This window comes from Nansenia antarctica (assembly GCF_963989245.1).
Source record: "Nansenia antarctica genome assembly, chromosome: 3".
NCBI lineage: Eukaryota > Metazoa > Chordata > Actinopteri > Argentiniformes > Microstomatidae > Nansenia > Nansenia antarctica.
This window is the reverse complement of record NC_137688.1, coordinates 41,955,263-41,980,294: the sequence shown is the minus strand read 5'-3', so window position 1 is coordinate 41,980,294 and position 25,032 is coordinate 41,955,263. Positions and strand designations below refer to the sequence as shown.

The 25,032-nt window shown below is 44.9% G+C and overlaps 1 protein-coding gene across 1 annotated transcript; it reads left to right on the top strand.

Annotated features, from left to right (window-relative positions):
* akap1b (A kinase (PRKA) anchor protein 1b) lies at positions 1-25,032 on the top strand. The gene is made up of 11 exons (XM_080526532.1): positions 1-138; positions 6,432-8,176; positions 17,733-17,857; positions 18,015-18,141; positions 18,309-18,433; positions 18,672-18,849; positions 18,947-19,097; positions 21,120-21,187; positions 21,496-21,569; positions 21,651-21,716; positions 21,866-25,032. The coding sequence occupies exons 2-11, from the start codon at positions 6,457-6,459 to the stop codon at positions 21,926-21,928; spliced, it is 2,697 nt and encodes an 898-aa protein (XP_080382658.1). The 5' UTR covers positions 1-138; positions 6,432-6,456; the 3' UTR covers positions 21,929-25,032.

The following is a 25,032-nucleotide window of genomic DNA, read 5'->3' as shown; positions in this document are numbered from 1 at the left end:
GGTCAACACGTGGGGAGGATAGAGAAAGATAGACATAAGATAGGGGGGAGACGTTGGGATTTAGTTGGGCCCGGAATACGTAACTTTATATCACGATCATTCAATTCACCGTGGCGGCGCGGAGGACGCTTACATACTGTAAGTATGAGGAGGTGAATAGTGTAAAGTTGCCAATGATATGGCAGACATCAGAGACGACGTGAGCTGCTTATGCAGCCTGCAACATTTGTAGCAAGGTAGCAGGATCTAGTCCCCTGGCGAGTTACAATGTTGCATTACCAGTAATGGGCCTTAACTGTCCACTCGAAGAAACTGTCGCCATTTAATTGGAACGATCGTTGACTGTCACAACTCGGTTGTAACGCCGTTCTCGTGTGCAGTATTCTACATGTCATTGAGACCATGTTACACGCGCAGTCAGTGAATGAATAGCTATTTTTTTCTGTTACCAAATTGAAATTGTACAATTCAAATTGTCAATTGCGTGGTCACTATCTTTGTGTGCACGAGTTCGCTGTGTCTTGCAAGCAAATATGCCTGGTTAGCGAATAAGGTGGTTATTCCTTCATGTCCAGCTAGCGAGCTAACGTGAAGGTTTTGAGGCCCGAGTTGTAGAGTAGCGTTATATCACGACCAAGATGCCCTTTATAGGATACATGCGACATTTGGTCAGGTGCTAGTTTCCCCCTACGAACAAACACTATAATGTACGTGGTGTTATATAATTCGGCTCGCGCAGTGGAACAGATTCTAGTGCGTTGGGACTCGCTGCAGCAGCGTTGTGAATGGAGTGTCAGTCATTGAGCTCAGACTCAACGAACATGGCTAACCTAATAGAGGCTTGTATGAATTAGCTGGACAAATGGACACTTTCATCCAGATCACGCACATAGGGTGTTTGTTTAAAGCCTTCACGCCGTGTTGTCCTCTTGGCTGAGTTTCAGGGGCTGTGTGTGTTTAAATACGTTTGTGAGGCGCTAGCCGGCTAACTTGATGGACTGTAATTCATCTTGCGCCGCGGCCTAGCTACCACGCGTTTATCACGCACAGTGTGTAGGTCATATCATAGCTAGTCATATCATAGCTAGTCATATCATAGCTAGTCATATCATAGCTAGTCTCATAGCCTATCCCGGCTAGTCTGCCTCTTACAGCTATTGTGCAAGAGCTCCCTGGAAGCAACTCAATTTGACCGCATATATTGTAGTAGGCCTAGTTAGACTGCTTTGGAGTTGTAGATATCGAATAGCGGCGGATATGTGGAGCTCATGGCCACCTCGAGGTAATTGTACTAGCTTACTCCAGCATCACCCGTCAAGTGTTGGCGAACACTTGATTTCGCAGACCAGTTTTGAGAGCGGATTGGTCAATATTAGCCGCCACAAGGGCGTCTAATGTCTGTAGTCTGAGTCAGTTAAATCTGGCTTCCGATATGATTCATTTTCCCTAGGATAACCTACAGAGATCTAGTGACAGATAGTAACAGAGCAGACTCGATCGCTCATCTCGACTGCATGGGTGGGTGGAGAATTATTAAGGCTATCGGCTAAAAGGTTGCCTAGTTTTCCAAATGCAGCCTCGGGTGTGTATTAAGCTGCTTACGCTGCCTGTAGTCAGCACATTGTATGGGGTTGTAAGTGACATGTAAAGCAAATATAGAGTGACCCCCCCCCCCCCCCCCTCCGTTATCTAGCCCCAAGGTCGTAGAGCGGCGCAGCTTGGTTCTTGCCGTGCGAGCCCCCCCTGTCCTCGGCCATGCACGGGCCCACATGGCGGTGTGAGCGGAGACGCCTATTCCACCTGGCCGTTACTGGAGTAGCCTAACTTTGTGTGGGTGGTTATGCCTCTAACCTTGTCGAAGGTGAATGTCGGAAGCAAGACTGACACACTACTACGGGTTTGCAATTGAATAAGGCTTTACGGTGGCATGGGTGGTCTGTCAATTCAAAAGTCCGAATCTATTCACCAGACATTAGGTATTCTACTAATAGCTCTGTCGTGTTTCTATATCTACCACAGTGTATCTCATCTTTAGTGCGAGATGTTCCATTTCAATGTACCTCTTGACTTACAGACATGACAGCTAATTGGCCACTGAAAATAAGGTTTTCAGAACTAAAGTGGTGGCAAACTGGGTGAATAATTTTCGTATTGATCCGATAAATAATGATTTAAGTAGGAGTTTCGCTCAATTTAAAGAGTAGGGTAGTGGTGCTCTGGCTTTCATTGTTGCATGACAGCAATTAGATAGTTTGATTAATGTACAAGCTCAATTAACAAATGTCAGTTTTATTTTTTTTATTTTTAACACATTGCCCAAAAATGTGTCATAAATCAAAGGCAGATAATATGTTAGTCTGAACACCTGAACTCCTGCTTTTCTGCCCAATCCCAATGGCTGATGGGAAAATGTCCTCGAATGTGGTGTGGATAGAAAACACACACACACACACACACACACACACACACACACACACACACAGATGCACTGCTCTGGGCCAGGCACACAGTCACAAGTGGTTTGTTGTTTGTTTGTAGCCTACAGTCTACCCTGGGGATGATCCTGCTGTGGCTTACTACTGGATGCTTAAGAAGCCAGGGCTGGGTCAGGTGGGAGGCCATGGTTGGGCTCCTTTCTGTAGCGAAAGGATGGGGGGGCGTTGCCTATCCTAGGACTAATGCTAGCATGACCCCTCATTAATCCCTGTCCTTTAACCCTTCCCAGCTAGTGATTCCTGCTCCCTCCACATCACTGCCCTCCAATAGCCACCTCACCGTGGGAATCCCACCGTTGGAATTCCGGAAAGCCCCTCTTATCAAAGCGTGGAGCAAATTGTTGTTTTTGCCAGTCAACTCGTTTCACTTTTGTGTGATTTTGACATACACAGTTGTTAGGTGTTTGAATTTAGACAGTCATTACGGTGGTTCTTGAGGCAGCATTACGATAGCTCTGCACCAGGTTTAACACATGCATTAGCTAATGCTTAGTTAGCTAATTCGTCATTCAACGAAAAGAGAACTGAATGAAAATATTAAAAAAGACATCACCAAATTTGTGAAGTCTGAATAGGTGGTGATAGGCCCACAAACACGCAGTATCATGTTAACCACCGCTACTATGACTGAAGGCATTTACAATTGACATTAAAGATTGCATGACTGATCAGGTCAATGCACAGTTTTTGTTGTTGTTGCAGTTTTCTTAATTGGCATGCATGTTGGCATGCAGCATTGACCCTGCAGTGCAGGGCTGTCCCTACACTGCAAGCTTTGAGCAACCACATATCTCACTGAAGAAAGTGAGGTGCTCAAGTCTGTGTTTTTCAGTTATTCGAGGTGTCCCCCTGTACAAACACAGCAGTGCTACAACCTCCATTCATGGGCCTGTCCTCATCCCGTGTCATTCAGCGTTGAGCCTCTTAGGTGTATAAGCTCTGTTAAACGACAGCACAGTCTTATTGAGATGCTCACGCCTACTCTATACTCAGGTGAGGAAGTTATTAGAGTCTCAGCTGTCCTCTGTTGTGTGTTTCTCTCTTACAAGTGAAATAGATGATAGATGCGTGCAAATGATTGACACCCACACATAGTCAGGCAATGACTCGCATATTCGAGTGGGTTTCTTAGGAAATGCCTGATGAAAAAAACATACGTGCCACTGCCTCCATTGTGGGGTATGACGACTGAAGAACCCCTTAAAACCCAGACCTCTTCATACTCTCCCCTGTATTAGCAGCACATCCCAGCGCGCTACAGTACACATTCTCTTGTCTGCCTGCACTCTGTCACTCTAAGACCCTCCTCTGCTCAGTGAGCTGCACAGCAAACGATGTGGAGGTCAAAGTCCAAGGTTCACTAGCACACTGAATGCGTACGTGCATGGGTTACAAGTACACAGGCGCCTAGTGGAAGCCCCGCCATGTGTCCTAGCGGACTGTGAGGTAGTCGATGGGGGCAAGCGAGGGAGTCACCCCTGTGATGCATTCCTTCCTTGTAGAGGCTGTGCTGCACTGGATCTGTTAAGGAAAGGCATGTCTGGACTTCCTTTTCTAACATGGAGTTGGCGTCTGCCCCAACCAATCGGGGCAGGAGGAGCCGAGCATGCCCAGTAGTCAGATGGAGGTTAAACATTAACCCTGTGACACAGCTGCTGTTGCCGGTGCTACGGAGAGACCTGATTGTGGTTGCTCGGTCTAACTCTCTACTGTACTCTGTACTCTACTGCAGTTGCCTGGCCTATAGAACCCTACTGTAGTTGCTTATTCTATAAAACCCTACTGTGGTTGCCTGTTCTATAGAACCCTACTGTAGTTGCCTGGCCTATAGAACCCTACTGTAGTTGCTGATTCTATAAAACCCTACTGTAGTTGCTTGTTCTATAGAACCCTACTGTAGTTGCCTGGCCTATAGAACCCTACTGTAGTTGCTTGTTCTACAGTTAAGGCTAATAGTAAATGTCCTACTCCTGACCATGGGAGTTTCTCTGTAACTGGATAGTGTGTACGGTATTCACAACATGTATGCTTAAAGGTTGAACATGTGTTAACAGGAACAAAGTTTCACCTGTTTGTGTTTTGTCACTTTGCTTTTATTTTCGTACTCATGACGACTGTTCATCATTGTCTGCAATGCCATGCATTTCAAATCAGTGTGCAGTTCATCAAACCATTCCACTGAAATTATTAATGAAATTGGGACCTGTACAAAAAAATCTACGATATACAGAATTCTCCTGGGTCTGCCGTCACCCAACCAGTAAGTTGTTGTAAGGAGGCACTGTTGAACTCTCAAGTCTCAACGACTGAGAAGTTGCCTTCTGTGTTTGTCTGCTCCAGAGGTGTATTTGCATAAGCTCGCTTTGTCCCCCCACAATTTAAATGCTTTGTTTATCTTGTGCCTTCCCTGGAATCATAGCTGAACAGCCACTATTCAAACGTAGCTTTATTGTTGACAGTCTGTCTAGTTCAGTGAACTGTGACGTTGTGTGGCTCCCATACATTGCAATGTCAAATTAGACTTTTTTCTTTTTTTTAACCATGCATGCACCTGTATGAAAAATGCTGCTAAACAGAAATACAGTCAGCCTAGTTTATACTTGGAGTTATAGGTTGTTACAGGCAACCAAACTGGGAGGGCTTTTAATTCTACATGCAAGAGTGCAACTGCTTCTGGTTCAGCAGGTAAAATCAGTGTGTTGACTTGTGTGCTTTGTGCACCCAGTGACATTGTCCTTCAAATCTATGTTAACAGCGCTGGTTTATGGTTGTAAGTCAGACACACCCTTCTCATTTTGGTGTTAATAATGGCCCCATGTAAACACTAGTGTCCTTCTGTGACCTGCAGTCTTGCAGACGGCTTGTGGAACAAGCCTGCACCAAGCTAAACACGTGCTGCACCAAGCTAAACACATGCTGCTGACGTTGATGTCCAAGCTGTCATTTATGTGTATAGCCTATTAACACTTAAAAAAAAAAAAAGAGAAAAAGCTTGCTGTGCAACGATTAAGCGTTATGGAACGAGAAGCTGTGGTATATCGTAGATATCAACGGTTTATACAACGGTTACCACATTTATCTATCAATATTTCACAGAAGAAAGACAAGACAAACTTTTAATGTATTTTAATGGAACTATGTTTTATTGTAAGTGTATTCATCCGCTGAACAGTTGTTAATCGGTTGCTAAGCAACGGTAATAATGTAACTTCGGTAGCAGTAACATATACAAACGTGGAGTAATATGAAAATATGCGTCAACATTCCATTTAGCCGTGCGTATATCATGGATATCAGCACGGCTGGAGCGCAAACTGACCAATAGAGACAATAGACTGGATCTATCCGTTGTATTTCTTTCACTCCCTCTGGACCAGAGCATAGAAAAGCAGGGAAGGATATCTCTCTCTTTTTCATCACTTTACACATTTGTTTGACTGAATGTAGAAGTGTTACTGTTCTCCCTCTGTGAAACTACAGGTTGTAACCTAGTGGTATTATGCAATGTGTCTGTCTGTTGGATAGTTGGCCACCCATGAAACAATGCAAAAAAACATATTTAACAGTGTTGGAAATGAGACACTTGTGCCCTATTACTATTGACTAATGATCACCCGTATTGTTGGAACTATTCATTTACGTTTTTTGGCATTTAGCAGACGCCTTTATCCAAAGCGACTTACAACAAATACATTGTCTAAGTAGGTGAATCGTCTATCCAACCGTCATCATAAGAAGCTTTATTTGACTATTCATAGTCATATACTCCTGAACTGCTGTTGAGGAATTTTACACAAGTTATGTTGTTTTACTTCCTTGACTTTCTCACTCGGTTTATGACCTCAAGGGTCTTACCTGGTTAAATATAGATAAACAAATGCATTGAAGTCAGCATGCCACTCCAGCTAACCTAACCTATAATTCCCCCTTCCCCAGGTGTAGCTGCTAGGGTCCTGAGGAGATGCCGCTGAGGTTCCGGTCTGTTGTCCCGTACACGCTGCCCGGAGTGCTGGCGCTGATAGGCTGGTGGTGGTACATCTCGCGCAAGAAAGAGCAAGTCACCAGCCACGACAGTGAAGAGGGGACAGAGGCCACCATGGGCCTGCTGACATCCCCCAGCGAGGGCAGCAACGGCCTGGTGGAGAAGGGGGCTGTATCCTCTACCCCAAACACTACCACCACCACCACCCACCGGACAGCCAGCAGAGACAGACCGCCCAAGATCAAAGAGCAGAGGTCAACAGAGCAGGAAGTAAAAGCACAGATTCACATGCCAGCCACTAAAGCCATGGCTGCAGAGGTACAGAGTCCCCCTCCAACCACACCGGTCACCTCAGAGAGATTGGAAGCATCACCTCCCCACCCGAACAGAGCGACGGCAGACCTGGAGGTGGCGACCCGCCTAGAGGTAACTACGAGCAGCCTGACGCAGCCCCTCTCAGCCTCGCCTCTAACAGCGCAGAGCAGAGTAGAGATCTCCACGCCCCCACTACCAGAGAGAGAGCACGGCGACACTGGGCACATGCCGGCAGCCTCCATAGCTTTGGTTACGAAGCCTGAGAACCTCACAGTCAGCGAGCAGGCCCCTGCACCAGAGGAGACCGCCGCCACGGCAACGTTTGCACTTTCCCAGGCAACCCACGACACATCTGCCACTGACCTGGCCAACAAGTCAGACGGAACAGTGGCAGAACACGATGTGGCAGCACCCTGCGCAGAGAACCTGCCAGCTGAACTGATGACTGACACCCTCGCCCTCCCCTCGACCAAAGACAAGCTGCCCTCCTCGCAGGTCACCACCCCCGAGGCCCAGAGAGCATCCATGCAAGAGCCCTCCGTCACAGAGACCCCCATGTCGTCTCAGGGCTCCTACCATCACTTTATGACTAGCACACCAGCCTCCCTAGCCCCGGTCCCAGCCCCAGCACCAGCCCCAGCAGACTTCCAGGAGAATGGGGCCAGCAGCAGTGAGGAGCTGGAGCACCTGGCCGCTGGCCTGATTACTGAGGCCATCTCGGCAGCCACCCAGGAGGTCCTCAGTGTCACCAGCTGTAAGGAGGCAGGCCACACTGTCCATCCCACCTGCAGCAGCACCCAGTTGGCCAATGGCAGGCCATGTTCCAAACAAGAGCCAATCACAAGGGAGACAGCGCAGCACCTCCTCCAGGGAGGGCTCTCCCCTATAGACCACGAGTGGAGAGGGGCAGTGTTGACAGAGGAAGAAGGGCTGCCAAACGGTTGTCCGTCTGCCCCAACCTGGGAAGCAATGGAGGACAGTGACAGGGGGATGACAGAGAATACACAGAGAGGCCACTGGGGGAAGGCATCCCAGGGGACACAGGATGCCACCCTGCCCAGCCTGGACACGCTAAAAGCAGACGAGGGGCAGACAGTGGCGGATGACTCGGCCTGCAGCATGGGCCACTCTGAGGACGGCGTAAGCAGCAAGGACCTCCAGAGCAGCATGCCCGAGAGGGAGAACAGAGAGGACCTGACCCAGGTGTCGGGAATGTCTGAGGGGCTGGCCTCGCGGCCACAGGTCCCTGAAGAGACTGAGACCGTGGTAGGGGTCTTGCCGGGGCACACAGTGGGGGCTGTGTGTGAGCTGAAGAGGCTCAACGGGATTGGCCTAAGGAATGGCGCTCACGGGATGAGCGAGACGGAGACAGATCAGTCCGGAGGTGAGTCATGATCGTTTCTATGAGCTGTACAGCGCAGACCCTGTTGCTCGTCCTAGTCTAGGTAACAACACTAGTCTGAGAGAATGTTCCCCGTAATCTAATCTATGGTCTAGGCCCAGCAATGATTTACTCCTCAGCTGGTAACATTTCCAAACAACACGTGTTGGAGATTCAGAAGACACACACACGCGCACGCACACACACACACACACACACACACACACACAGTCTCTCATGGCCACTTGAACAGCTTTTCATATGGCCTCAGCTTCCCTACATGGTTATTAGACATTTTCCATTATTATTTTAGGTAGCTATACAGTCATTATTAGTGTTCCTACTAGGGCTGCAACAACGAATCGATGAAATCGATAAAAATCGATAATGAAATTCGTTGGCGACGAATCCATTATCGATTCGTCGGGTCTTGTTCCATAACAAACCTACTTCCTGTTGACGCACGCCACGCTTTGCGGAGCCGGTGTAGGCATCGCGAATCATAGCGAATCATAGCGCTACCTATGGCCGGAAAGGGCAGAACCTATGACCGGAACCGGAAAAGTGGGGAAATCTGGTAGGGTGGGAAAATCCGGTACCTACACCGGCGCGGCGGCTACATTTAAATCATGGCGGAGGCGGAGAAAACGACTCGATCGAAATCGTCCACGGTATGGGAGCACTTCACATTAAAAGCTACTAAAAAATGGTGCAACCTATGCAAAACCGATCTTGCATGGCACGGGAGCACAACGGTGATGCGAGAACACCTTAAAAGAAAGCATGTGACAGTGATGGATGAAGACGGCTCAGCCAAGTGTATTTAGCTAGCTGGCTAACGTCAGTGGTAGAGCAGAGGTGATAAGCTAAAGGCTAGCTAGTGGTAGCCTACCAAGCTACCCGTGAGTTAGAGTAAGGCACTGACTGTAGCCTAGCCTATTGTATGGAGTGAGAGGACACATTGCATTGTTTTGGAGCATATCTGTTATATAAAAACACTAGTGTCTTGTCTGTAGCCTATATTGCACTTGCAATGCATGTATTGAGCTAGAGTTCAATTACTTTATCGAAACAATCTACCGCCATAGTCCATGGCCTGTTGTTAAACCTATTTGATGTAGCAAAGCCTTTTTTATTTATATTATTTTTTATTTTTTTATTAATACTTATTCATTTTGCACATGTATATGTATAGGCCTGGCTGATTTAGAAAACATAAAATAAAATTTGCAAAGTAAATCATTTTTTTTGTATCCGATTAATCAATTAACCGAAAAAATAATCGGCAGATTAATCGATTATCAAAATAATCGTTAGTTGCAGCCCTAGTTCCTACTACTACATAGTAGTAGGAACAGTATTGTTATTGGTGGTATATTTCTTATTATTCTTTTCCCCGCTTTGGTCAAATAGCTCAAAAAGTCCCTGACCAAAAATGCTATAAATTTGCATGCCACAACTAGAGAGCATCAGTAGCACCCAGGACACGGTCTCTTCGTCCCGCTCCCCTCAGGCAGGAGGGTGCGGTCCCTAAAAACTGTGAAGGCCCGACATGCACACAGCTTTTTCCCCACAGCCATCCGGCTCCTAAATGCCGCTGGGGCCCCCCCCCTGACCTGACCCCTATCTATCTACCCTCCCTCCACCCCCACCCAGAGAGCTTTGGACTGTCTGGATATGAACACTTGAACACTTGATCTCTGCACTTTATATTTATATTAATTATGACTCTTGCACTTTGATGTTGGTTTGCACTGTCTTGTCCTGTCTTGCACCTGTCCTGCTGTAAACCGTGCTCCAAATTCCTACCATGTTTACATGTCATGGCAATAAAGTCTTCTGATTCTGATTCTGATTCAGTAACTATGTCAGAAAGGATAACCATGATTAGACCATGGGTGGCGCTATTAGGGATGCACGATATGCATTTTTTTCCAACCGATACCGATGTTTACCCGCTTCTCGTGGCCGATAACCGATATGAGAACCGATATGAGAACAGATATAATTTCACAGTTGATAACCTGTAGTTCATGCACACCTGAAGGTAAGAAAGGCTATGTAGTGAGCAAAGATTGATGATTTAATATTCCATAGTGATCTCACCAAATCTAACTTACATCACTATTGTTAACACAACAAAGAGAACACTTCTGACTCTTCAAATGTTCATTTATTATTTCCTCTAACAAACAGAATCTGTTATAGACAGACAGTGCACAATGCTTTTTTTAGCCAAGATCTGGCCTCCTTTTATGAAAACAAAAATCAGTCAATACAAAAATAAAGACTTTTATAGAACCAAAAGTTTTATAGAACTTGTACAGAAACTAGTGCCAAATGGCTGCTTAGTCTGCAGATAAACAGAATGACACAAGGCACATAGTCGGCTACACTAGTATGCTTAATAAAGCAACTGAAAAGGGCTGGGCTATGCTACTTTTAGTGCATGAGGATTAGGTAGGTTGTGATAAAACTTATCTGGCTTACGCTAGTATCGATCAGACTATGGATGTGTGTGGCGACTGTATCATACAGAGCAGGCAGGCACACGTCTGCAAAATAGCGGCGGCTTGGGAGTGTATACCGGGGCTCTAAATGTGAAATTAGCTGGCGAAATCCTTTATCTTCTACTACAGAGAAAGGCTGGTCGTCGAGGGCCATAAACTCCATTATTTTTTCATTGATTGCTTGAGCCTTTTAGCTGTCTCGAGTAAACTTCCTGCAGTTTTCAAATGCGTGTTCAATAGGCACTAGGGCTGGGCAAACGATCAAAATTTCTTTTTCGATAATCGCAAGAATTAACGATCAATTATCGATTAATCGATAAGCTTTTTTTTCATAAAAAAAAAAAAAACTAGGGCAGAAATAACAAGCATGTTTTCCTTGGGGAATTTTTTTTATTTGTGTTGCTATTGCACACATTCATTCATTCACATTCAAACTAGACACTACAGTCAGATAACAATCCTCTTAAACAAGGCAGTGAGTAGCCTAAATTGTTTAACTTAAAAACACATTTTACATTATAAATAAAAATATAGAAAATAAGTAACTCACCATAGGAGCAGTAAAAAAACAGTTACTCACAAATAGGAGGATGACTGAAAACGTTAGTGTCCTTAAGAGCGTCCAGCTTAACTTAAATTTAAACTCCAGCGAGAGACTGTAGGCGGCAGGCCTACTGGTTCTTGTTCAAAAAGATGATCATGTTAACATGTTCAGGGGTGAGAGACGAACGCAATCTGGTGACAGTTAGGCCAGCCGCAGAAAACACTCGCTCCGAGGGCACCGAGGTTGCGGGGATGCAGAGGTAGGTCCGCGCTAATTTGGCCAACCGAGGTAACCTAGCACCTAGGTGCACCTAGCCTATTACTGGAGGTTACACTAACGTACGGGAACTTGTTGCATCATGCCGTACTGCGTTGCGAAATTCAATGCGAAGGCAAATGCAAAGTTCATTTCTCACACATAACGTGGACAAACTAATTTCCATTATTATTATTATTATTTAAAAAAAAATCCAATTTATTAACGATTATCGAGCAAAATATTTTGTGATCGACCAAGATCATTATCGATCGTTGATGCCCACCCCTAATAGGCACAGCAGCTTTTTTTTTTTCGCGGCTAGGCTACCTTCTGCTACTAGTGCTTGATATTCCTTCCATACAGCGTGCTTGCAATGGTGAATCTTAAGGTGACTTATGAGATTCGTTGTGTTGTAACTCGTAGACCTTTGCCCTCCTCTCCGAACTTTTGTCGAACATGTGTTGCAAATTGCAAACGCACTATCTGCCTCAGAAACTCTGAAGAATGTCCACACCGGGGAAGACATGTTTCGCTCTCGTCTATACACTGCGTGGCTGTACGCAGGCGCAGCATCATGAGCGCGGAAACCGGAAGCAGAAATATTTCCGGCTTCATATTATCGGCTCTATATCGGCTAAAATGTTATAAAACCGATAAATATTTAATAACATAAATTTCCCATTATCGGGCCGATAAATATCGGTGCCGATAATATCGTGCATCCCTAGGCGCTATAATAACTAAAAGTAAATAATTAACATCAGAATGCTGGCATTTCCACCCCGTTGGATGAAAATATATGAAACTTGGTACCTATGTGTCTTTCCTCATGGGGATTGGTCCAGAATTGTATATGAACATTCGTGGTGCACGTCTCTCCAAAGGATGTTCAGGGATAAGAGGTCCATTCCAAGATGGTGGAGAAAATGATATGAAAACAAAAAGTAATTGGGCCAGAATTTTCTAATTCTCATAGATTTTGCTCTGCTAGGTAAAGTCTGTGACCAAAAATGCTATAAATGTGCATGCCACAACTAGAGAGCATCAGCAACAATGCCAGAAATAATTACCATGATTAGACCATAGGTGGCGCTGGCGCTATAATAACAAATGGAAAATCAAGTAACTTCACATTTCTACCCCGTTGTATGAACATTTATGAAACTTGGTATGTGTCTTTCCTCATGGGGAACATATTTGCCTCAAGAACCCATAAAGGTGTGGCCTGGGGTGGTCCAGTGGTCTAGCACCACGGTCTACAGGGCACACATATGCCTATGTCGGCATGGGTTCGAATCCGGCCCATGCCCTGCTGACATGCCCTCTCTCCCTTCTTCTCCTTACTTTCCTGTCTGTCTTCACTGAATCTGTCCAATAAATTGAAAAATATGAGTGGGACTGCCCCACTCAGAAAAAAATACTTATTTGTAATGCAACATGAATTATGTCAAAATGCACCACTATCATGCACAGATCAGCCTTAAGACATGTAACGTTAGATATATAAAGTTAGACAGGGAGCGCAGATTTATTTTTATGGCGTTCCGAAATCCGATGTGACAGGAACGCTGGCTGTCCACGGCTATTCATAATGAAGTGAAAGGAAACATTACAGATTGGAAACACCTGTTGAGTCCATTCAACGTTGATTAGCGTTCGCCCTTCCCACTAATGAATGGGAATTTTTATTATAGCGTCTCTCTCTCCCGCTGAGCATGAAAACGAAAGCGTCAGTTATTTCCCCAAACTTTGCTTCTCGGTCTGTCGATCTCGATAGGAGAAACGTAACGAATCCATTCAATGCTGGTTATCTTTCCAATTTTCATACGGTCACGGGGGTGTGTAGTTTTCGACGATAGCACCCCGGGAAGTGATTCAACGTTTGCATTGAAGCGCACCCTCACCCCCCTCACAGGTAGCAGGTGTCTCTGCCCGCAACAGGTGCACCACTCAGCCTGCGTTCCATAAATTCCACTGTTCCTATCTAGTCCATTCAAAGTGTTTTAGCCTTCCCCCTTTCCAATTGTAATGGCTGTAAGGAATTGACAAGAATAGATCGATATAAATAGATCAACATTTAAAAACAGATGAAGAGAATGAATACAATATAAAGATAAAAGGGTTATTACTGGGACTGTATTCTATTAGTGGGATGATTGCACTGTATTTGAATGAATGAATGAATGATCTTTATTGTCATTGTAACAGGTACAACGAAATTTAAATGCAACCCTAGGTGCTAACAATCAAACACAGTCCCAAGATAAGGCTGTGGCCTCCTAATCTACACAAAAGACTCTTGTGGGACGAACACAAACATTGTGATTAGCCACTGTTCCCCAGACGTAGAATATTTGACTGTTAAATGCTGACCCATTTACCTTCCAAGGGAATTTAATGCCGTTCTGATGACCGCAGTGTACATTCCACCGGATACTAATGCTAGCGCGGCGCTAGGCCAGTTGCATAGCTAAACTCGGGCTAAACTGTGCAGTGTAGCCGGCGTCCTGGTTCCTCCAGCAACCGGACACTTCCATAAATAACAACAAATATGTAATGTACCCATTTTAATGTAAGTTAGATAGTTCTCGATAACCTCTGAAAACTTGTGGAACCGAAAACCCGCTATTTGAGACGCCGCGGAGCACACCGGCATAATAGCGTTTTTTTTTAAATGCTTGTAAAGAAAAGGTCTAATGCATTGAAATGACATTAAACTAAGATAATAAGATGGTTATCATCATTTTTCAAATCTTTATTAATAAGTATTTAAAGAAAAAGTAAATTACATTTGATACACTTCCGCATTGCCTAGAAAGAAATCTGTTGTGGTATTTAAAAATGGCGGTTAGCGGTGAACTCGAATATCTACCTGGGATGATGTTATTGTGACGATTTCCATTGACCAATCAACGGTCTGCAGCGTCACATCGTAGCACGGATGGTACCTTTCGCTCCCAAACAGGAAGGGTAGCTAAAATCAGTACGGGTACTACGGCCCAGGCTAATACTAATATAGCACTTTAATTAGGGATGCTCCGATCTGGATTTTTGGGGCCGATACCGATCACTGATTTTTTTCCTCAAGATCAACCGATACCGATTTTAAAATTACATAACTGTAGGCCTACTGACTGGATAGTCTACATATTTTTTGCTTTTTAGACAAAAGTTTTGATCCATTAGGCACCAAGCAAACGCAGACCCATTTTTATGGCATAGTAAAGGTCTGGCCTATCATCCAGTTAGGGCCTGAAGCCCAAGTCAGTCGATATGGCTGTATAAAAGACATCATAAATAGGGATGCTCCGATTTATCGGCCACCGATTTAAATCGGCCGATTTCACTCCAAATGACTCGATCGGTGATCGGCAAAAATGGCCGATCGCAAAAACCGATTTTATTTATTTATTTTTTTTCCCCTGGGGAAGACAGATAACTGAACAGAAAACATAGGAGGACGTAACAGTATGTAAACCATGAAGGCCACGTTTATGATGTCTTTTATACAGCCATATCGACTGACTTGGGCTTCAGGCCCTAACTGGGTGATAGGCCAGACTTTTACTATGCCATAAAAATGGGTCTGCGTTTGCTTGGTGCCTAATGGATCAAAACTTTTGTCTAAAAAGCAAAAAATATGTAGGCTATCCAGTCAGTAGGCCTACAGTTATGTATTTAAAAAAAAATCGGTATCGGTATCGGTTGATCTTGAGGAAAAAAATCGGTGATCGGTATCGGCCCCAAAAATCCAGATCGGAGCATCCCTAATCATAAACGTGGCCTTCATGGTTTACATACTGTTACGTCCTCCTATGTTTTCTGTTCAGTTATCTGTCTTCCCCAGGAAAAAATAATTAAAAAAAAATCGGTTTTTGCGATCGGCCATTTTGAGTCATTTGGAGTGAAATCGGACGATTTAAATCGGTGGCCGATAAATCGGAGCATCCCTAACTTTAATACTCTTCTTATCATGACCGCTTTACCTGATTCAGTCAGATGGGGGTGGCGTACTATGCTAGGCTTGCAGAATATAGTATGAACATTATAAGTAGTGAAATGGTTGACATTAACTATACAACATGGTCATTAACTGGGGAAGCTTAATCCACAATGCGTTTTTTGTATTTATGCTTAGTGTATATTATCATCATAGCATAGTAGCCTATGTATATCAGGCCATAATTAGGTGACTGGTACCTTACAGGCCCGTGGTCCCAGGGTACTTCATAATATCATTGCTTAGTAGCCTATATCATGAGTTCAATTATTCAATTATTATTATTATTATTATTATTATTATTATTATTATTATTATTATTATGAGTGCCGTACAATTGCCCAATTGTGCAAAAGACTGAAATAACAATTGTATCATAATAATAATTAAAAACAGGTGAAGAGGACACATGAAGGAGAAGATAACTCGGGATTAGCATATCAAGACACTGTCTTGCCAATTGTCTGAATAGTAGTTCATTTTCATGGTAACATATTGTGACAATAGGAAACCTGTCTGTCACAGTATATTGGCTCATTTATGATTTGTGTCTTTCAGCTGTTTTTGCTACTGATGTTAAAGTCACTGATTGGGCGCGGCTTTGAATGTTGACTGACCTCTGGATGGCTTTATAGAGGCAGTGTTTCCCCTACCATTGCCTTGGGGGGGCGGGCCGCCCTCCCAACGGAACCCCCCGCCCCCCCAAGAAAGAGGAATTATTACGGACGTAGACACCAAACATCTGACAAGCATGCTAAAATATCCGCGTTTTTTAAACGCACCCAACCCGAGTGGCAAGCCCATAGGCTCGTTGGTAACGTTAGTCCGCCGTAGTCTCGCATAGCCAGACCTATCTCCACACTTCGCGCTGTGCCAGCGCTGGAGAATAATACAAGATGTTGCGCAAATGTGCGCGCGAGAAGCGAGAGTTTTTGCCGGCTGTGATGTCTGCAGATTGAAAGTAAGCAAGTTGAAACGTTTGCAAATATAATTGCTGAGTGTTCTGACAGAGAAAGTTGCTCGTTATTATCGTGACTAGAAAGTGTCTGACTATAGTTCCATAGTGTAAATAGTGTCAAAGAACTAGCAAGCTAGCTAGCTCAGAGGTGATGAGATGAGCTAGTCTCCTTGCACACTTGCCAGCTAAAGAGCTAACTGGAGGCACTTTATTATTTTACTTAAAGTAGATATACTATCTTTCTTATTCTGCTAGAGTTGGGCTTCATGGTAATACCATAATGGCATATTTACAGTACATGGACAGTTGATTGAAGCATTGGAAATGTCTGTTTTTTATAGTTGGACATACACATTTTTTTCAGGTGAGAGAGTTAAGTCAAAATGACATTATCTGACTGGATTGCCCACAGCAATCCAATATTAAATTATAATTATGTTATGAATTGATATGGATGAATTTATGCCTCTTATTAGATTATAAATACTCTGGCTGTTTTGTTTACCTTTTGGTTGACAGCAAAAGGGAGAGAGGAGGATAGGGAGGGAGAGAAGGAGAGAGAGCAGGATGGTGTCGGCACACCAGAGAGAGAGAGAGCAAGAACCAGGTGAGAAAGTGGACAGGTAGTCAAGACCACATAAGTAAGTAGCCTTGAGAACCGATGGTTCTTGAGCCTAATGGCCCATAGGGCAGGAGCCTATCTCCTGTTTCCGTAGCGTGAGGCGGCTTAATGTACAAGTACACCCCTGGACATGACGCTGGTATGAGGCAGGGTCTTACCCCCTGGGGGGGGGGGGGTCCATGCCATGGTCCATGCCACCCCCCCAAGGCAGCAAACCTAGGGGAAACACTGAGAGGCATTCAAGTGTAACCTTATTTTTTGTATATATCCAACGGGTAGTTATTTATCAATGTAGCTAGTGGAAACAGTAGCACAAATTAATGGCTAAAATGCTTATGAATATTGTGTTAATAACTAGGCCTACTTACATGTTTAAGGCCTGCATCACGGACTTGGTAGAAATGGTTACAGGTCATGGTTCTTCTGTCAACAACATGCGTGCTTCTGTCATTGTATGAGTGGGTCTCTTTGTGTCTGAGTGATCCGAGCGTGTCATTATAGTGTGCGTGTGTGAGCGAGAGAGTGTGAACATAAAGTGGATATTGGATATATTGTAGTTATATTGTGTGTTTCTGTATTTTTTAACATGTGACACAGCTTATTTTTAAATTTAATTTTATTTCCTAAACTGTATTGATTCCTGATCACCCTGTGTGAATGTGTCCAGGATCTGATGTGAACAGTATGGACTCTGTGGACAGCGGCTGCACCATGGGGGTTGGGGACAGCCAGAGCAGCCATGCCACGCTTCAGTACTCAGAGCTCATCGTGTGGGAGATCCAGGTGCCGAAGGTGAGCCTGGTCCATCCATACACACACACACACACACACACACACACTTACTCACATCAAAGCATGGTGCACACCATTTACCTGTGCAGATTTATAGTGACAAAATGTAAATTGTTAGATTTTTGTCACATTCTTTTTTTGTTATGCTGTCTCATAGCATCTGGTGGGACGGTTAATTGGGAAGCAGGGGCGATACGTCAGCTTCCTGAAGCAAAGCTCAGGAGCAAAGATCTACATCTCTACCCTGCCTTACACGCAAGAGTTCCAGATATGCCACATAGAGGGTGAGTGTGGTCCTCCTCCACAGTCTTCATTAAAAAGTACTTGTATTCTAAAAGTTAAAAGAGGAAAATGTGTTTTTGGTATTGTACTGTGTGTGTGTGTGTGTCTGTCTGTGTCTGTGTGCGCACGCTTTAAATGTGCTCATGTCTCGTGTATTCTGCCCCACTAGGCACCCAGCAGCAGGTGGATAAAGCGCTGGCCCTGATCGGGAAGAAGTTCAAGGACTTGGACCTGACCAACCTGTACCCCCCAACACTGCCGCTCACATTGCCCTCTCTCCCCATGACCTCCTGGGTGAGCCTGGCCTGGGGAACTCTGCTACTCCCTGTCAAGACCAGAGGAGAACAGTTGAGATAGGGAGCCTGGGGATTTAATCTCCTGCCTGTAGGGGCAATGTGTGGACCGTAGGAGGCAACACTAACCACTGAACCATGCAGGCATATTGTATTTACCACACATGTAAATGACTGAAATGTACAATTAATTAACAATTAAACAATTAATCAATTTCTATCTGTCTGTGTCTCCTCAGCTGCTGCTGCCCAGCGGTGTGACGGTTGAGGTGATTGTGGTGAACATCGTGTCTGCAGGCCATGTGTTTGTCCAGCAGCACACACACCCCACCTACCATGCCCTGCGCAGCCTTGATGAGCAGATGTTCCTCTGCTATTCCCAGCCTAGCACGCCCGCCCTGCCCTCGCCCGCTGAGGGTAAGGACCAGGATAGAGACGTGTGTGTGTGTGTGTGTGTGTGTGTGTGTGTGTCCATGTCCGTCCCAGACTCACAAGTCTTCTCTCTCTCTGTCAGCGGGAGTGATCTGTGCAGCGCCGGCGGTAGAGGGAGCCTGGTGGAGAGCCCAGGTCATCTCTTTCTACAAAGAGGCAGACGAGGTGGAGATCCGATACGTGGACTACGGTGGCTATGACAGAGTGAAGATAGACACCCTACGGCAGATAAGGCAGGTTCTTTATATGCAGGAATGATTCAGGGTGCTAAAAAGAAACCATGGATGTTGATTGTCAGTATTTGGTTATATTTACATTTTTGCCATTTAGCAGACGCCTTTATCCAAAGCGACTTAGAACAAATTCATTTGTCTAAGTAAGTGAATCATCTATCCATTAGTCATCGCAAGAAAAAGTACTCTATGCTCGGGCCAGAGGCCATTGGCAGTCAAAAATCTAGAAGAGAAACTGTTCAAGAGGGTAGAGGGGATGTAGAGGTTTCAGGAGGGACAGTTAAGGTGTAGCCTGAAGAGAAGGGTCTTCAGTCTACAGAGGAAGATAGGGAGTGACTCTGCAGTCCTGACAGCAGTGGGAAAACAGGCAGGTGTTTGGACCAAGAGTTAGGCTGCTTCTCTGGTGAGGAAGGGTTTCAGACGTTCAAGCGTTTTAGAGAAGGAGAGAAGGTATACCGGTCTGTAGTTGTGGACAGAAGATGGGTCAAGATTTGGTTTCTTGAGAAGAGGCTCGACTCTGGCTGTCTTTTTTCTTTTACTTTTTTTTTTTAACTTTACATTTCTATTATCATTTTCTTTTATCAAGTGCAGTCAAACAATATTTCACAACATATTGATGTTACATAAAGGTGTCACAGGTAAGTCGCAAAAGAATAACAGTCCATGAATATCTTTCTTAAAAATAAATAATAACAATAAAGTAAAAGAAGAAAAAACAAACAACAACAACAAAAATAATCCCTAATTTCATGGCTGGCATTAACAACCAGACTCTGGCTGTCTTAAAGGCAGCCAGGACCGATCCTGTGGATAGAGCGGAGTTGATTACGGTGGTAAGGAAAGGAAGGAGGTTTTTGGAAATGGATTGGAGAAGAGCCTGCTTAGATGTGATCTGTTTTAGAATATCAGGAGAGAGGGGGGAAAGAGCTGATAATCCAAAGACTGAGTGTAGTTCAGTGGGTTTGGGAGGGGTGGTAGCAGTGTTGGCGAGAGGTGGAGAGAAGGAACTGCTAATGTCATCAACCATCTTTTCAAAGTAGATGACAGTCATCCGCAGACAGGGAGGAGGAGGGGGGGGGTCGAGGAGTGTGGAAAACCCCCAATTTCCTTGGGTTAGATGCAGAGGATTGGATTTTGGAATGGTACTAGGAAGCTTTAGCAGTTAATGCAGAGTGTAGTTGAGGAGGAGAGGGAGAAGGGTTTAGGTCACCAGGGGGGGGGGTGGTAAAGTAAAGTTGGAGATATGGGATGATCTGGTGAAGCTGATTACCTGCCTTATGAGTTGGAGGAGAGTGGGACATGGTAAGATCGGAATAGAGGACACGGTCAAGTATGAAGGAAGCTTCTCTAACTGAATGTTGAAGTCACCCAGTAGTGCAAGCGGTGTGCCGTCGTCAGGGAAGGAGCAGGACCTCCATCTTTTCTAGGAAGTGGCCAAGCTTACCTGGGGGATGATAGATAACAACAATGTGAGGTTTTACTTGGAGGGGACAGAAACAGCATGGAATTCGAAGGTGTATATGGACAGGTGTGACGGGGGAAGGACATTGTGTGACATTATGAGGAGTCCTGTGGCTCCCCGTCGACCCCTCGAGTCTAGGGGAATAATAAAATGAGTAGGCATCAGAGAGGGCTGCCGTTTTCTGGTGTGATCGTTTCTGTGAGGGCAAGAAAGTGGAGGGACATGAAGGTGGCATAACCTGAGATAGCCTCTGCTTTCCGGACCACTGACTTGCAGTTCCAAAGTCCTCCTGCGATTGGAAGGGTGGCGAGGGAATGTGTAGCATCTGTGTCCTCCTGAGGGATGAAATAACAGGAATGGGAAAGCACGTTGTAGTTGTCAACATGTGATTATTATTTATTATTTTAAGAAAGATGATTATGAAAATAATACATTTCCTTCATTTCTGAATTGCAAGACCTAATAGACCTCCGTGTTGGAAATAGTGCGCCCTTCAGTAAACTTGAGTGTCACACAATGTTGAAGGGGCTGATGACATCTTGTCGTATTGCCATTTTCAGGTCGGACTTTGTAACATTGCCGTTCCAAGGGGCAGAAGTATTACTGGACAACATCGCCCCCCTGCCAGGTAAAATCTTTTTTATGCATCTGATCATTTCACATTTGCAATACATACTAGAATTCAAGATTCTTTTATTGCCACACAACTGAGGTTTGTGCAACCAACGTGTACAGCGATGAAGAAAAGACAACAAGACAACATGATGTACAATGTGAGAGACGTGCAGAAAGATCAGTTCACAGCTTCACACACTCCAACCTGTGAAGATGCCTTCTCCCAAATCAAGAAACCATGTCAATCAGTGCCAATGTTATCTGGTAGGTAAAAGCTGCTCTTCTCAATTGTGTTAACATATCTATAAATACCCCCAACAGGAGAGGATAGATTTTCAACCGAGGCCAGCACCGCTCTGGAGGAGATGACACGAGGGGTTGCGCTGCTTGCACAGGTAAGACAGGAGATGACAGTCAGCTGTGTGTGTTATTGTCAACATCAACACAGTGACTAACCAGGCTGTTTTCTGTTCTAGGTCACAAACTACGACAACAACACAGGCCTCCCATTGGTCCAAATGTGGAACATGGTAGGAGATGAGGTATGTCAGGAGGACTTCCAGCAAATAAACAACATTTTAAATGCATTGTGGTAGTGAAAATATAGACAATGAGAATTGATAGTCAGTCTGCTCTTGTGTTCTATGTCTAATTCACAAGTTCTTCCCTATTTCTCTCTCTCCCCCTCAAGCTTGTATCAGTGAACCGCACGCTGGCAGAGAGAGGATTGGGCACCTGGGTGGACAGCTTTTGAACCTGGCTGCCCCCCTCCACCCTTCCCCTACTCTCCACCCCCCATGGCCCCTCTACCCTCTGATCACTGGAGGAGCACTCAGCCCTCCAGAAACCAACCCCCCCCCCCCCCCCCCCCGCTCCCTCTGACACTTCAATGGGAGAACATAAAACCACTGGATCCGGGAAGATTTTGTTGTTGTTTCGTTTGGTTTGTTGGGCTTTTTCCACCACCTTTAAAAAAAATTATTAAAATTATTGTATGCAAGAAAAAAAGAGACTTGTACATTTTAAAGAATAAATCTATGAATTTAAATGAAAGTTGATCCGATGTCTCCGTCCTGCCCGACGTGTCCCATCCCACGTTTGCCTCCGGGTTCCTGCACAACTTAGTCTGTGGATGCATCACTCGGCTCCGTAGAAAACACGGTCCGTCACTGGGAAACGGACTTAATCTCTGTAAACTCCCAAATATCTATACACTTGTACTGTATAGTTGACATCATGCGGTTGACCTCTAAGGAACTGTTTGGGGTGTGAGATTATTAGATCCTCGCTCGTAGTTCACTAGCCACAGTCCGTCATGTGCTGGGCTGCAATGGTCTCATGACAAACTGATTTTCTTTGGTGGGGACCTCAGCCTGATGTCAGAGTGTGTTCAGTTCGGCTGACTCTGGATTTGTGTCTGTGGGGATAACAAAAGAAACCTTGGACCTCACCTTTTTAATGCAACCACAGTCAAGGAAACCGGGGATGACCCCTCTGTCTCCAGCCCCCTGCTGGATGGCCGACCGGGGAGGGTGCAGAACTGGGGTCCCAGGAGTCACGTGACGACAAGGCCCTGCTCTTCCTGCACCCGGGCCTCCTCTCCGTACAACACTGTGGCCTTATGGGGAAACGGGCTTCCTTATCTGTGCTTTGTACAGCAGACCTGACCCATCTCTGCCTCCGCCCTCCTGGATCCCCCTCCCAACTGTGGGGGGGATGGGGCTGGGAGTTGCCATCTTGCAGGTTGCCTTCAGTTTGCATCAGCGCCTGTTGTCACTGCTCACATGCCCACCCACCACTACATTTCAGATTCACTACAGGCATTGGACATTGGAAGGGGGGGGGGGGGGGGGGGGGGGTTGCAATGGAAGGGTGCTCTACTCTTTCTCTCCCCCCCTTCCACTGACTCATGATCCTCACGCAAATGTGTGGTGCAGCTGTCTACGGACTTCAAGAGTGAGGGAAGTCACCATGTGTGATTTGCGTTGGTGTGTGTGGGAACTCTAACCATGGACAGGCCTTGACGACTGACCTGGAACTAAAGAACGGCATTCAGTTAGCCCGGCTTGGGATAGGCCAAGTACATATATTACAAATCCAGTCTGCGCGTGTCTTCTGTATGCATGTTAACCTGCCCAGGACGGCTTTCCCTCCCGATAGTCTTCACTGTGTTGACTTCCAAATGCAACCATTTCACAATAACAGACCTTGCATTGTATTTCTGGGCAGTTTCACTTTTTGCTACATTCTTTTGTCAGTTACCATACTTACAATCTTCCAAATGGAATCCCAATGGAGTTATCCTGAGGAAAGAGGGTGTTTGGTGCTCCTGTCGCACTCTGGGAAATGTGGTCCATACCGCTCTTTAAGGTACCCCTCTTCAGCAGCCTATGAAAGTACAGTGCTGTTATATTGCAGTACATAGAAAGTCTGTGTTGAGAATCAGTCATGTTACCAGTTGTAAAACAAGGCTCTTCAAAGCATTGCTTATACTGTAATATATATTAGTTATACTGTTTTTCTATTTTGGGGGATTCTGCATAGTACTGTTACTTTTTCACCGTCATTTATTGAACAGAACGTGCATAACTTGGATTTTCATGCGTAACTTGAGTTTTTACCTCAATGATTTGATCATGTCCCGTTTGCTTATCAGTGTTGTCTTCCTGAGACCACCCTCCCTCCTCCAATATCAGATCTTATGCACCCTGGCCTGGGCAGCTGCTATGACAACGTTGAGCTCACCCCCTCCCCGGGTGCTGAACTCCCTCACCCCACCCAGGGTGCTCTGTTTCTTGGTGTCTGAGACATTACTTTAATTATAGGTGTGGAAATCGTTCATTTGACTTGACTCAAAGCCACTCAATTACATCTAATCCATTTTTATTTGTCATTGCATTTATATGGATTCTATAAACTGCTAATCACACTGTACACTAAACTAATGATAGTAGTTATATTACTCTGGCAATAAGGCAGCTTCTATTTCTCTGATTTGTTTTTGGTCATGTCGAAAGTCCAGGGTAAAGAGTGGGGTCTCAACGGTTTCCTTTGACTGAATTTGTGCACCACCATGACAACTGACAGCCTCAGAAATTACATGTCTTACAGTTAATTTTGTCTCACAGGTAATCTGCACTCAAGCTTGGCCCCTAGTAGAATTATACCTCTCAAAACATCAACGTAATGCTATTTGGGATAGACTTGACAATGTCTCAGGAATGGGTAGCTGAGGTAATTTGAAGAGCTGCTTTTCTGAAGGCAGCTGTGGTTGGGGAGAGGTCTAAATGTCAGATGTCCTGTCTAGGTGTCCCCGCCCCTCTCCTGAAACTGTTCTGAAAATTATTTTGGAACCATAGGAAACGAGGCATTTAGCTATTAAATGTGAATTCAGTTCAAGGGACGTACTTTTTAAGGCCAGAAATGAGTTAGAAATCATGTCCCCCTGACTCCATGTTCACAGAATAATTTTAACCTCTCTCCCTGGTTAAGTGTGATTGTATAATCAATGTAAAATCCTCCATTAAACCTTTGACCTCTCCCAAAACTCCCAAAACCAGAGTTCTTGACTTGTGCAGACCTGTGTAAATAAAATATTTCACTGTACTTTTGTATAACACTGGAGAGAGATAAGGAAACAAAAGGGAACATGCTTCTTTTTTCTTTACCCCCCCCCCACCTCCCCACCCTTTCCAAAGCCACTCATTGTTCTCTGTCGGTAGGACTGGTTTGAAGTGTTGCTTAGCTAGTTAATGAATCATTTGATTATTTAAATGACTGTAAGCGATCCTCCTGCCCAAAGCATAACATGTACAGGTCAGTTGTTGCTTGGCTCATCAAAGGTTTGATTCTTGGTTG

Excerpts from the sequence above, each read along its gene's own strand:
- akap1b (XM_080526532.1), top strand. The coding sequence starts at position 6,457 with ATGCCGCTGAGGTTCCGGTCTGTTGTCCCGTACACGCTGCCCGGAGTG. Across the intron at positions 18,434-18,671 it reads CTCTCCCCATGACCTCCTGG|CTGCTGCTGCCCAGCGGTGT; the intron begins GTGAGCCTGGCC and ends GTGTCTCCTCAG. Across the intron at positions 21,570-21,650 it reads GGGTTGCGCTGCTTGCACAG|GTCACAAACTACGACAACAA; the intron begins GTAAGACAGGAG and ends TTTCTGTTCTAG.